At 35.4% G+C, this 14,868-nt stretch overlaps 1 protein-coding gene across 2 annotated transcripts in view; it reads left to right on the forward strand.

Moving 5' to 3' along the window:
• Positions 1-14,868, forward strand: part of LOC124631708 (putative sodium-dependent multivitamin transporter) — a 17,072-nt gene continuing 2,204 nt past the window's right edge. The window contains exons 1-10 of one of the 2 annotated variants that reach the window (XM_047166262.1): positions 1-331; positions 3,970-4,092; positions 4,225-4,787; positions 4,857-4,953; positions 8,835-8,999; positions 9,191-9,348; positions 9,732-9,936; positions 10,230-10,424; positions 12,391-12,555; positions 14,194-14,249. In XM_047166262.1, coding sequence (XP_047022218.1) covers positions 3,976-4,092; positions 4,225-4,787; positions 4,857-4,953; positions 8,835-8,999; positions 9,191-9,348; positions 9,732-9,936; positions 10,230-10,424; positions 12,391-12,555; positions 14,194-14,223 — 1,695 coding nt within the window. In that variant the 5' untranslated portion in view covers positions 1-331; positions 3,970-3,975 and the 3' untranslated portion in view covers positions 14,224-14,249. The remainder of the gene's footprint in view (positions 332-3,969; positions 4,093-4,224; positions 4,788-4,856; positions 4,954-8,834; positions 9,000-9,190; positions 9,349-9,731; positions 9,937-10,229; positions 10,425-12,390; positions 12,556-14,193; positions 14,250-14,868) is intronic. The other variant, XM_047166261.1, reaches the window with a different exon arrangement.

Consider the following 14,868-nt stretch of genomic DNA (forward strand, 5'->3'; position numbering starts at 1 on the left):
GTTAACTCTGCGCGAGCCGAGGCAGTGAACGACTTCACGCTAATTTACTCATTCATGACCTAAACGAACGAAATATTCATTTACCAGTTGTCCCCCACTAAAACGGACGCTAAATGAGTGATATAAATTAAATAAAGTCAAAGATTAAGTTATAAAAAACAGTAAATCTGTGAAAAAATAAATTCGCAATACCAAGGTTAAGTGATGTAAAAACTATGTAAGAAGAGTTCTTGTTATACAATTAATAATGCGTTGAAAAGGAATTTTGTTCCTGAAAAAACGTGCAGTTCGAGGAAAAAGTTGCGTTTGCTGCTGAGGCGAGAAAAGAGTTGTAAGTAACATTTAATTTAATGTTTAACTCAGTAATAAATTAAGTAGTAATAAATACCGGGTTTTTCGACTGTAACATTCAATCATTATTTTGGTTTCGCAAACGAAATTCTTGCATAAAATTGTGCCATTGCAAAGTCCATGCGTGAAGCATAAAATTCTATGTTTACGTATATTTGCAGACTCTATACCTTATTTAAGCGGGAAATTTTAAATTTAATGCACTTATTAAATTGTATGTACCATGTTTTCTGCATTATAAAATCAGTTACGGTAACGATGAACAAATTGTACAATTTCTTAACTTTTAAACAAATAGTTTAGAAATATTTCAAAGCAAAATTCGTAAAATCTCCGCATTTGGTGAATGATTCACCAAATGCGGAGATTTTACGAACTTAAAACGTGAGTTTTTTTAAACAACTGTTTTCTATTAATATCCAAGTTTTTAAGTAAACAGTTGTTTTAGAGAACAGACATTGGTCTTATCGGTGAACTTAATAGTTAACGTGAACTTGCGGTCATAATTGAATAAATAAATAAATTATATGAACTATTGTTAACACGACAATAACTGCAGAAAATCTTTTTGAAAGCAGTGATTAAGAAATAAAATAAAAGAAATAACCGGTTCGTTAAAAACTTTGTTTAATTTAAAAGATGATTATTCGCTTAATATATCAGTTAATAAAAATAAAGCTATTCATATTCGGCTATCTATACCGAAATATTCAGAAGATGGACAGATAGGAAGAGGAAAGGAAAGTCGGTAAACAAATATGACGAATAGTTTTGCAAACAACTGACGATCGAAATAAACCGTGTGAATTCAAATATCTTTCACACGAATATGTCAACTTTGGTGGGAAAATTGAAAATGCTTTAGTGTCGTGTGTTAGAAGCGTCAATTTTCGTGTGAATAAATTCGATAGATACTAGTTAGTAAGTTTTGATGGTAATCTAAGATAAAGAAGCTATGTTTAAAAAACAATTTTCTTCACATAGATTAGGTTTTGAATGTAAGTCCATAATAAGATGACTGCCCGTTTTCACCAATAATCTCTTAACGTTTCCCTAACTAAGTGTTACTTAGAATAACGACGGGACACTTAAACTTTGGTGAAAACGAAATTCGAATTAAGTGTTCCCTAAATACCTATAAGGGATGCATGTAGGGCATGCCGTTGAGTTGATCGCGTTCGTCGCGTTCGCAGCGTCGCGTCGCGTCGCGTTCGTTGCTCACGCAGGACACCGCGTTAGGTATTTGTTGGTGAAAATGGGCATAAGTGTGTGTTCTAATACACATTTTATCAGGAAAGAAGTTAAATGAAGAAGCGTTAAAAGTGAAGAGTAAGTAATTGAGTACTTACTTAGAATAAGAGTTAGTGTGAAAACTGAGTGAAGAAGTGTTATTTTCACCAAAAAAAACTTTCGGTTGTAGTTCTTCGAGGACTCTTAAATCGAAACATTTATGTCAATATACACGTTACCTATATACGCATCGATTTACTAAGCTCTTAAGTGCTTCATTAGATAGCATCGTCTATTTTAGAATTAGTGTTATCAGTATCAAGTATGTGCTTAAACATAACTGAGTAGAACTAGCTTAAATCCATTAAGAAGATAACGTATATAAATGAACTGCGAAAATTATACTTAATCACAAAGCATCGTGGATTCGAGATGAACTGAAAGAAATGACAAACAGTTGCCGCAAGAAACATTTAATGAATTGGCTTTTAGTTAATGAGATTTTAATTAAACACAAGTAAATCGATGAAGTATAACAATTTAACAGAGATCATTATGACGAAATGCCAAAAGACGGTCATCATAATAATGGAATGCCGAAGTTTAAAGTACAAAAAAAAAAAACTTCTGTCTTGCCCATTTCATCCCAAAACATATGCCACAGAATGTTCTCCAAAATCTTAAACTCATTCTTTCCTGATTAACCAAGCTTTAAATAAATCGACCTCGTCGTATTTTTGTTTGATGGTCGTTCTGACTTAACTGAAGCTGAAAAAGTGTGTTAAATATTTTCATAGTATGACCGACAAGAATACTATCAATAGGTTCTTTTATCAAACACACCTTTTTTCAAATAGTCATTTCCTAATTTGAAAAATCAGTGAGTAAAGAAAGACATGAAAATCTGCGAACTCGAAGAGGAAGATGTCCTGGATAGAGCGAAGTGGAAGAAGAAGATACGGAAAGTGGACACTAGATGGGATAAACGTCAAGAAGAAGAAGTCTTTTACTAATTTAGTAAAGACATTATAAGTTTCAAAAATACTGTTTATATAGTTTCTTACGATGGAAGTAAATGAAGAAGAGTAACAGTCGGTGTCAAAGTGCATAAAAATTCGCATCACGACAACATCGCATGAACAGTTGAGGACTCAATCAATTTAAATTGATTACAACAGCAATAGTATGGCTTGTTTCAATTACTGGACATAATGCTGACCGATTGTAACAGCGCTTTCATTTATTCATGTCATCGTTTGTTTTGATTTATTGATTCTTGCATCAGACTGTTGACTTTGTTATTTTAGTACCTGTCTCTTTCTCTAAATATATCAAGTCTTATCTTGGTAATAAATAAAATCTGTATCTTCGTAGCTTTCTCGTTTATTTGCCTCTATGTATGAAGCTGATGAAGCTTCTTGTTTTCAATTTTCTTCTATTGTAGATCTAGACTTGGGCAGATTTGGACTCAACTTTAGAATCGTTTATGGGTATACACAAACTGGTTTGGTTTAACCACCTGTACCTTACAGAACTAGTGGTTCTGCGAATTTAAGTACTAATACTATTGTAATAGCAAGCTTGTGACCTACCGCAATATGATAAGAAATGAATGTGATAAAGCCTATTTGTTTTCTAATTGTCTAACAGATTACAATATCTTTCTGTCTACTCGTGTCTGTCCTTCTTACTATATAGCCTCAAGATCTTTTATATTTTCGTGTCTGGTTTTAGCTTATCATGTACTTTGTCTGTCACGGCTATTTTAACTTCTTAGCAACATCATCATTTTAAGTGTTACTTTACTGCACTTACAGTATCTACTACCATCGAGATAAAGGTCTTATTATTCGATAGCAATAATCTTATGGTATCAGAATCATATAAATGTATGCACATGATGTTGTTAGGACAAATATTACTAACGCAACGTCTGTGTTAGTAAGGACACTTAAAACTGTAATTGTAGATATATGAATGTTCTAATGTTTTGGTTAATATAAAGCTAGTTTTATATTTTGTTTAAATATGTTATATTGTCATTCTGATTTCTGTTTTTACCTCCGTGATAGAATGATGGAAGTGAGTGATTTATGCCATAAAAACTTTATTCACTGTATTACTACCAAAACTCGTTCTTATAAATTACTAGCTTTCGCCCATGGTTTCTCCCGCGTCCCGTAGCCGTATGGTGAATAAAACCTTCTCCCGGGTTTAAGTTACCTCCTCTCAAATTTTCAGCCAAATCGGTCATGCCGTTTTCATGTTATGTCGTGACAATGGAAAACGGGTTTCATTTTTATATAATATAGACTTGCAGCCTTATATGTATAAATCCTTGCATTTTAATAATATTTTGAACTAAGCTGTTTGTTTATTTTGTTTCAGATAAAAATGGTTCAATCAGTGTTTGGAGCATGGGACTATGCTATTATGGCGGCCACCATGGTCGCTTCAATAGCCATCGGTCTATATTTCCGATTCAGTGGTGGAAAACAGGCTACAAATGAGGTAAATACTACAATCACTTAAACTATAACATTTCTAAGATATTCTGTTTAAGTATCTTTATCAAGTTGAAATCTTTACTGACTGTTTCCATGTTATCATTATTTGTGTCCTTACTGAATTATTATTTTCCAGGAATACCTCTTAGCCGACCGAAACATGTCAATATTCCCCGTAGCAGTATCTCTAATGGCATCATTCATGTCAGCCATCACGCTGCTGGGAGTATCAGCAGAGAACTATTACTACGGCATGCAGTTCGTCATCATCAACATATCATATGGGATCGCTACTCCAATAGCTAGCAAGCTGTACTTGCCAGTTTTCTTCGGACTTCAGAAGACCAGTACTTACGAATACTTAGAGATGCGATTCGGACCTCATATAAGAATGCTCGCTTCTCTAACGTACACTTTACAAATGGTGCTTTACAATGGGATAGTTTTATATGCTCCTGCGATTGTACTAGAGGCTGTGACAGGGTTGGATAGACTGATCTCTATATTAGTGGTAGGGTTAGTTTGTACGTTTTATTCTACTTTGGGAGGCATGAAGGCTGTGCTGTTTACTGATCTCTTACAATCAGCACTTATGTTCGGAGCTGTGTTCAGTGTTGTAGTGTTTGCGTCGTTACAAGTTGGAGGCTTCACTCAAATCTTCGTGATTGCAAAGGAAGGCGGACGGCTTGATTTTTCGAAGTAAGTGTAAGCAAATACGGCTTCTAATCTTTACTGGTTATGGTTCTATTTTGACTGTTTGTTATTTAGTTTCAGCGTGGATCCTACGGAGAGGCACACGTGTTGGTCCCTCATCATCGGAGGTTTAGTGACGTACTTGTCACTATATGCTGTCAATCACACACAGGTAAGAACTAAACAAATTACGCATTATTCTTTACGGAAGACTTGGCACGGGAAATGTCTAGAAAAATATGTATGTTTACAAGAATTTTCCTCTTATGTTGATGGGAAAAAGACCATACAAAACACCATAGTTGAAAACTGGAGGAAGTCTGGTTATAAACAGTCGCACTAAGATAAGGCGCACGCGCAGTGTAACTGTGCAGCTTTATCAAATACTGTAATCTTAGCAATTGTCTCGCTGCTTTTTATCAACATTTGCAGAACTAAGATGTACTTATTCTTATTCAGGAGATAAAACGGTCTTAACTTAGAAGGTCGACTACAGCATTTGTTTTACAGATTAGTGAAAATACACTTCTGGACACATCTATTGGCCCACCTTAGAGTTTAGGTTTTGATGGCCCCTACCGAAATATGACTGCTAGATTGAACAAAAACTGTTGATGCAGTTTTAAACCTGATACATTTTACCTTCTTTTTCGATGGTATTGTTTTAAATTTGAATTCAGAATACCATACGACATGGAGCTACGCCTAACAAGTCGGATATGTGCCTCGTTAAAGGCAATTGATTTTTGAATAAAAAACATGTTTTATCAAATAAAGGTTTAATTTAATAACGTGTGTTGCTTCCATGGGCATCTACCACAGCTCTCATATGATTAGGCATAGAGTTTATCAACCGCTCTATGAAGTTTTGAGGGATCATCTCCCATTCCTCTTCTATGGCAGTTTTTGACTCCTGCATCGTCTGGGCAACTGGCTGACGAGCCCTAACACGTCTTTTTAGCTCGTCCCACATGTGCTCAATGGGGTTCATGTCTGGGCTTCTGGCTGACCAGTCCATAACTGTGATATTCACATCCCGAAGATATTCCCTGACGATGCCGGCCGCATGGGTTCTTGCATTATCATGCATAAAAAGAAAATTTGGGCCCACATAGTCCGCGTATGGTACCACGTGAGGTCCTAAGCACTCACGAATGTACCTTTCAGCATTTAATGTTGGCAGCCGTGGTCCTGTAACAACCTCAAGTTGAGTTTTGCCGCTCGCGGATATACCGCCCCAGACAGTCCTTGAGCCACCGCCATAAGCAACCCTCTCTTCAAAGCAGCTTTGTGCGAAACGCTCTCCCTTACGTCGATAGACCTTCTTCCTTCCATCATTGCCATGTAACACAATTTTAGACTCATCAGAAAAGAGTACACGGCTCCAATCTTGCTGTGTCCAATTTAAATGACTGCGTGCGAAATGAAGGCGCGCTGTTCGGTGGGCTCGCGTTAGTTTGGGACCATTAACTGGCTTGTGTGGTACCATATCGCATTCTTTTAACCTTCTCCGAACATTTCGAGCGCTCACAGATACTCCGCGGAAGTCGCGAAGTTGTTTTTGTATCTCAATGGAGGTAAGGTGACGATTTCTCAAGCTGGTCGTCACGATGAATCGATCCTGCCTTTCAGTTGTGACCCGAGATCGTGGCCTTCCTTGGCAACGAACAAAGCCGCCAGTCTCTAAGTACCTCCGATAAACATTTCGGACCGCAGATCGACTTAAATTAAGTTGAGCACTCACGTTTCTTTGGCTGTGTCCGGCCTGAATAAGTGCCACAGCTTGGGCGGCGACTTCAGGTGAAGCATCCATAGATTATTGATAGAACCTCACCTTAATGTGAAGAATAAGTAATGTTTGTTGCAAAACCAAAGATATCAATCACTTTTTCAAGAATTAAATTCAAGTAAATCAATAAAACCAAGTTTTCTTAGTAATCGATTGTTTGATATCAACAAGCAGGCTCCAAATTGTCTCTTGTTTCTTTAAATTCTGTATTCGAAATTCAAAAAAGACTATTGAATGAAATTGTGAATGTGCAAGGTTCAAAACTGCATAAAAACCTTTTGCTCGACCTAATGTAAAAATTAAGCTAGGACCAAACGAAACTGAAAATACAAGGTGGGCCAATAGATGTGTCCAGAAGTGTATTTATGTACCACGAGTTAACGAGAAAAAGAAGGCGGGAAATGTCGTATTGTTTACCGATTAATTTGAAATAAATAAGAATGTATTCTATAATTAAAATAAGAGTAAAACATAATTGAAAACATATTCGCTTTGGTAGCAACTTTGGTATTCATTTCAAAAGTTAAACCTATATTTGGAACCTGGGTACAAGAATGTGACCCTACGCATTCCAGTTTTCATGACGTACTTTGTACCTTACGCACGTACATAATATGACCTTTGATCAGCGTGTTCTAAGTCCTCAAGTATACCTACTAAGAAACGGTATTCTGTGTAGGTACAGGTATACATACTAACCTAGTCGTTTTTATATTACCTATAGCTGCAGTTATAAGCGTAATATTTAGTAAACCGACTCAAAACTACTATAACATTGGGTAAAAGGTAGACGTTAATTGACGTGATAGTTGCGTTGTTTCAATATTTAATTTATCATTACACAAGTTAAGCATTGTGTACCTTACATTTAGCTTTTCATGCTGTCAATGCGTTAAAAATTACGCAGTCTCAAAGATAATATGTAAATTCTATAATTAAACATAGCTCGGTCCTAAGTAAAGTGGATCTGAGCACAAAAAACTGATTTTAGGCTTTTTATTTTCCACTAGCTGTTTAGCGAGGGTTTACGCGTGATCCGTGATTTTACACCGTATCCATATATAGACCATGTCACACGTTTCCATCAGTGAAAGTAGTTTAGGAATCCATTATTAGTTTCGGAGCCTTTAGAGTAAACAAACAAAAAATGCTCTTTCTAAGATTTGTTTTAAGATGACGTAAAAGTATCAATATGAAATGTATACCTAGAACTTGTTTTATGTTTGACGTAATAGCCAATAGCCACTACAATCTATTTTAATACAGTTATTATTTTGCAGCATAAGCCGCGTACCTTAACGATCTTAGTGTCAATGACCTTAAGCAATTATTCTTACTCTTTATGATGATTAAAATCTACGTAACAAGTTTTTTAATAAAGCAAAGATACCTAATAATAAATGAGTTAGTATCGTAACAAAAACGTAACGGTACTTTAAAATAGCTATTGTTATATTTCAAGATAGTTTTTTTTAGTTGTACGAAGTTTTTATCCATATATTTTAGTACTAAGTACGGCCACAAAATGAAATTGAGCGAGACCTTGCATTTGCGAATGTAAATTTTGTTTGTGAAAATAAAGTAATAATGTTTTTGGCCTATGCACCTAAACCTTTGTATGTCAAAGATAATAGATAGACCTAAACGTAACTATTTAAAAACTTCTGGAAATTTTTCAAGATCTGTTCAGTAGTTTAGTCATAAAATCGTTATGAGCGACAAAGTTAATAATGCATTTATGAGTTCGGATTACGTTAACCTGTTTGCTCGAATTGTTTTATATTTATTGTTTTATAAAAGTCGTCTGACCTCTGTTTAAATAAATGTCTTTATTTATTAAATTGTTCAACTCCGAAATAATCTCACGGACAAAGCTTGTTTGTTTTTATAAAGTCCAGACGTTGTATTTCAATGGCAGCGACTTCTTATATCACTTTTGAATTTACTTTTGTCAAACTACATATTTTAATTTAGGCAGTTTTCTTCTAAGTAGCTCATGGCTGTGTTATAGTATAAAGCATTGCACAAAAGTCTTATAATTTGTTTATTTAGGTTAGGGTCTGATTCTGCTCCGCTATATCCTACTATAGTAGAGCACATTTATTTACAGCATGTTTTTCATCTGCAATCTGCGTTTCAACTGAAAGTCACCCACTGCTGGACATATGCCTCCCTAAGGCTCACAACTTTTCTCGGTAGATCTAGAACATTCGGCTACCTTGACTATACAGATTCATCAAATCTCTCCACATTTTCATCCCCAGGTACAACGTCTTCAAACAGTGAACACATTAGACCGATCTCAATGGTGTCTCTGGTGGAGTTGGCCGGTGCTGTCAGTTCTAAGTGTGGTGACCTGCATTAGTGGGCTGGGCATCTATGCTGTGTATAAAGACTGTGACCCTTTCATCAGTAAGAAGATTTCAGCGGTAAGCTATACGAGTCCTGGAGAAGTTGGTTAATTTAGCACCCGTATAATTGAAAAGTAAGAATCTAATTGGGGCTGGTCAAAATCTATTTTGTTCTTTTAGTTTAAATATCCTTTCCTAGTACATGAGAAAATTCTGTTGTCTTTTATCTTCTTGTCTTTTAAAATCTGTTCTCTTTACCTTACCAACAGATAGACCAGTTGATGCCCTACTACGTGGTGGAAGCAATGGGTCGGGTGCCCGGCCTGGCTGGTCTCTTCGTGGCAGGAATCTTCAGCGCATCGCTCTCCACCATATCAGCCTCTTGTAATGCCTTAGCTGCTGTTACTTTACATGATTACGTTGGCAGGTAAACTATCTTTATATTTCGTTTAATCATAGGTGTAAGGTATTTACTTCTTGGTCTTCTATGAAGGAATTAATGTTTCTTTGTTTTCCATCTTCATCTGAAGAGGAAATCTGGCTCCAAGGTATGAAAATCAGTTAAACAGATAGAATGATTTTGGATGCATGGTAGAATTGTCCTTATTTTGTTTGTATGATTGTAAACAGTACTGTAGTAGTTGTGTTGGCACGGAAGCGTATTTTTTTGATTTTTCCTAAACCCTGTAGTTACATCCATTTTAGGAGTTCCTCCTTTTTAGAACCTTTTGTTTAGCTCCTGCAGTAAATCACACATGAACCATTTCTTACTCATCTTTCAAATTCTAACTCCACGAAATTTTCCAATAGATGGTGCAAAGTCCCACCTTCCTACGCACCATGGCTGACGAAGTTAGCTGCCTGTGCCTACGGGCTCGTCTTCTTAGCCCTGGCTTTCATAGCGGAGTACCTAGGAGGTGTGCTCCAAGCTGCCCTCACGATATTCGGGGCCGTGGGAGGCCCTCTACTAGGGGTGTTCACCCTAGGAATGTTCACGACGTACGCCAATGAGAGGGTCAGTACAAACATTATTGTTTTTAACTTTCAATTTAATAATATAAACTTGGAACCGAATGTTCTTTTGTTTGATAAATATTAAGAATACGGAAATATGGATTGTTTGAAAATTGGACAATAATTGTAATTCGAGATGTAATTTTGAGGAGAAGGTTCATCTGGTTAAGTTAAAATAAACTTGGAGATCGTGCAAACAAGATGAATGAATCTTTATGTTCGTTATACAACGGGATATTTGTAGCGTTCTTTTAAGTATCTTCCAGAAATAAAACTTGCACTGTTTTTTTACAGGCAGTATCAATTTCCTTAATAAGCGGTATGGCAATGACCCTCTGGATAAGTTTCGGAGGGCCCCGACCTCCTGTGACCAAGCTACCTCTGAGTGTGGAGGGTTGCGGCTTCAACGTGACGCAAGCAGCTGTGGCTGCGACCAACCCCAGTGATTACTTCTACCTCTACAGAATATCTTATATGTGGACTAGTCCGGTAAGTTAATTTGTTCTGGGATACTTTTATCACATTAAAATAAAATCTACAGCGATGGGGCATAACATTCGATCATTCAAAGTTAGGTCCCACCACCAAAATTGAGATTAAATTCAAACTTAGTTTTGCTGAGTTATTTTAGTCTGATCCCTTTATTTGGGAGATTTAGGGATATCTGTAAAAATCACATAAAGTGTCTCTGAGGATGTCTAACGACAGGTTAATTGAAAATGATGTTATATCAACTGATAAATTAAGTTTATCTGACGGACTTCATTAATGCGATGTTGAGGAAATGAGCTCTTCAGATGACATGCATATCTATGACACTAAGCCACGTATAATATTAACTTTAATGAAAATTATACAGCGGCCGTAATGGCCGATTACCGCCGAGATTTGACGCTTAATAACATTCAGTATAATCAAGTAAATGCTTCCCTACTTTAGTCTCAAAGGATTACATCACACAAAAGTATGATTTAATTTCGTTACTATGTAATACTTAAACCACTATCAGTAATGTATGCTTGTATATGAATGAGCTCAGGGTCGTGCAGTCAAAAGGTCACAGTAGATGCATGATTATTGTGTAACTGATAACAAATCTGACGTTATCAATTGCCTTTATGTTGAATAGTTGTTTCCGGAGTGTAAAGCATCTCATTACTGGCGTAGGTTAAGTTAAAGACGTGTTGAATTACGTGGTTGATAGATTTATCTGCGGATTTCAATAACTGATCTATAAGTTGTTTGAGATTAGAGATAGTTTGGCATAAATTATGAACTATGCCGTTTTATCTCAATAAAAAATGGCAAATAAGTGATTGTAATATACATATATACGTATTTTGTACTAATAATTTTTACGTCATACAGTTCGTAATTATTACTGGGTTGACCTTTCCGCTTATACTGACTTTTTATCTGCGAACCCTTTACGAAGATTTTAATAGAATGTTTATGTTATCAAAGCTAAATTGGTGACTGAAATATTATCTACTTAATTGCATTGAGTTAAATACTGATGACATAGTATCGTTGACATACAGTTATTTAACTAGTGTATTATCGAAATACTCATCTTCAAAATAGAATGCACTGCCAAGAGCTTTACGTTCAAAATATATCTTGTAGGGTCCCGAAATAATGTAGTCGGAAGTAACAGGTAACTATATGGCTCACGTGCATTTCAAAATCAGCATTATTCATTATCAGTGCACTTTCACAATGTTAATCACACTCGTTTACATTTTTATTTCCGCCTATAAACATACAGACATAATAAAGTTATATTACACAATTGTTTGTGGTAATAAATGATAACTTTAAATTATGTCATCGATATTATGACATTGTAAAAGTTTAATAAAAACACGTGACTACAATAAGCAATTGAATTGCAAACTGCATTTTATTCTTTTTATCGATATAAGAGATATGGAGTCTTGGAAATCCCTCATGACCTCTATCTATGTCATATTTATAACGTTATCTAACGTTGTTCACGATCTTGGTTGACAATCTCATTGACGGTTTTGATATCAATATTTAATTCCGAGACTATCAAGATTTCAGAAATAACTAATGTTGCGTTCATCATTCTCACACAAGATTCGACTTATCTCAATAGTCTCTCTTGGAAAAATTGCAATCTTACGGAAAAAATACAATGTTGTCAGTCAGTTATCTAAATATTGTTATTGTTATCATTCAAGTGTTTCTCAAGTTTAAAAGCTGATGATTTCAATATTTTCCCTATTTGCCCCAGAGTCTAGTAAGAATTGTCCCAATTTTTGGGTCATAATGTTTCTTTTAAATACTTCGACTAATCCTAGCCTAATCAATGTTCTTTATATCTGTTTTTATTTTTGTATATAGTATTTTGTTATTTAAAAGATAAGTAGTTTTAGGTTAGTGTGTACATATTTACTTGTAAATAAAATATTCTTTCAAATATTTTCAGATCGGTTTCATCTGGGTGATAGTAGTGGGTACCGCGGTATCGTTGCTATGGAGACAGCAGCAGCCGTGGGAGCGGCAGGGTCGGTCACACCCAGACCCTGAACTCTTCACCCCTCCTCTTGCAAGTCGGCTAAGAGCGAGGCATGAAGAGAAACCGGCTGTGCAGGTAACCAAAGAGTAATGTAGTGCACGCCTTTGGAAAATGCATGGTCGCTTGTAGTTAGAAAATTGTATTTTGGAGTGTTACAAAAGTGTTTTTTTATGATTTGGTAGAAAATTGCATGTTTGCTTGTAGTTAGAAATGTAGATATTGCCTTGTTTGCAAAGATTTTGGGTGATTTTTAAACAGTATAAAGAAACTACTTTTAAGCGAAATCACATTCTTTTGACACTTTAGTTAGTTCCGTTAGGGTGCTTACATAAAGAAACAGGTTGCCGGTGCAGACAAACCTGTACGGGTAGGTACCGATCAGTGCAGGTATAATATTTCAATACCTACCCGTACAGGTTTGTCTGTACCGGCAACCTGTTTCTTTATGTAAGCACCCTTAGTTGTGTTACTTACCTATATTGTGTATTTTTACTTTAAGTTTTGTTTTCCTTTATTTTTTTTTACCTTTTGTTTTAAGTTTTTCTCAGCTTGTTTGAGTTCCGTTTGTACCTACTCATTTTATTGCTAGATAGAATACTTACGGTATAAAATTTGCGATTCATTAGATAATGTAACCTTAACAGTGACTAAGGAAGTTCTAGGTATAGCGATTAATTGAGTAAAGTGCCGCACCTACAAACGGGCCATAAGCTTGTGCATGAACTTACCTAAGCTCTGAAGACTATTTTAAATGTTAATAAATAATCATGTAGTAACATTTTTGAGTCTTTAGAAGCCTGTGCACAAATATATACAGCCAGGTCATGCGAATTGTCATCATCATCATCATCTCAGCCATAGGACGTCCACTACTGAAAATCGGCCTCCCCCTTAGATCTCCACAGATACCCGTTGGAGGCGACCTGCATCCAGTGTCTTCCGGCGACCTTTATAGGTCGTCTGTCCACCTCGTTGGTGGACGTCCTACGCTGCGCTTGCTAGTCCGTGGTCTCCATAGATATTCGAATTGTCATAGATATTCAAATTCACAACTTAAAACAGTTCATTTCCTATTCCACAAAACTTATGCTTTAAGAATGTCATTAGATTCATTCATAAAGTTAATAAATATTTCGATTATGTAAATTAACGTCTGCGATTATCGTGTATTTTTGTACAAAAACTGAATTCGTCTAAGCATCTATAAAAGTATTTTTATTTTTTGTGTTTTAATGGTAATTTTATACATAACGGACTGTCGGTCATGGGAAGTGCCTTTACCTATTTACTTAATTAAGATAACCCACAATGACGTCTGTATTTGTGATAATCTTAGGTAGTATTTTAGAAAAATAACATGAATATATTTTTTGTTCAATCTTGCATATAGTTGCATTATCATTCATCACTTATTTTGTACACCGTCAAATGGCAACTGTATCATATATTTTCCAATAATCTTTATAAACTTGAATTCATACTCGGGGATAGTGGACATCATGTACCAAACACATTTGAGAAAGATCGCTTGCTTTCAAAGATAGTTTCCTACATGGTTCCTATATTCAAAGAGGTGCGAGTTACACTATTTATCCGAGAGATCCATATTAATGTATTAATTTACGAATAAATAAATAATATATGAAAGACAAAGATTATTGGAAGATGTTTTCATCATTCACATCATCATTGCAGTAGTGATTTGTGTTTTAGATGACACCGTGTGCTTTGAACACTACTTAGCACATCCATTGTGGAAACTCTATCAGGTTTGTAATTATTTTGATTTTAATTGCATGTTGTAGAACGTACATTGCACTTATCATAGTATGAACACTGTTAAAGATGTTTTATTTCACAAAAGCGGGTAACCCACACGTGTGTAAATGTACACATATGGTCTTTCTATGTGTGAGCGCGGGATTGGTCAGTATTGGCCGAGTCGCCGAGTTTCACAAATACAACGTGTATATAAGCTTACACACACATGCATTGTGGAACCGCTTTCGTGAGATAAAAAATATTTAATAGGGCTTCAATAATTTAGTAATATAGTCATAAGTAAATTATGATTTACCGCTGAAATTAATCAAATTAATGTAAACAATATTTTTAACATCATTTTTAACCTATTCTTAAGGTAAGCTTTATTTATATTATTTGGGTAGTGTAGTTAGTGCATAGTTTTTAGTTATGATTGGTTTGCTTATAGCCTTAGATTTATATATGATGCACCTGCATGCTTGCTGCATGACGGAAGCACGCTGTGGTTTGTTTTTTACAATTTTTTATTTTATTTTATGCCTATTTAAGTGGGTCTAATTTGGTTGCTTCTAATTCTTCTAAAAATCTCTTGTTTAAATAATTTGTTAATGATGACTAAATTAT

The sequence above is a fragment of the Helicoverpa zea genome, chromosome 7 (genome assembly GCF_022581195.2).
Source record: "Helicoverpa zea isolate HzStark_Cry1AcR chromosome 7, ilHelZeax1.1, whole genome shotgun sequence".
Lineage (NCBI taxonomy): Eukaryota > Metazoa > Arthropoda > Insecta > Lepidoptera > Noctuidae > Helicoverpa > Helicoverpa zea.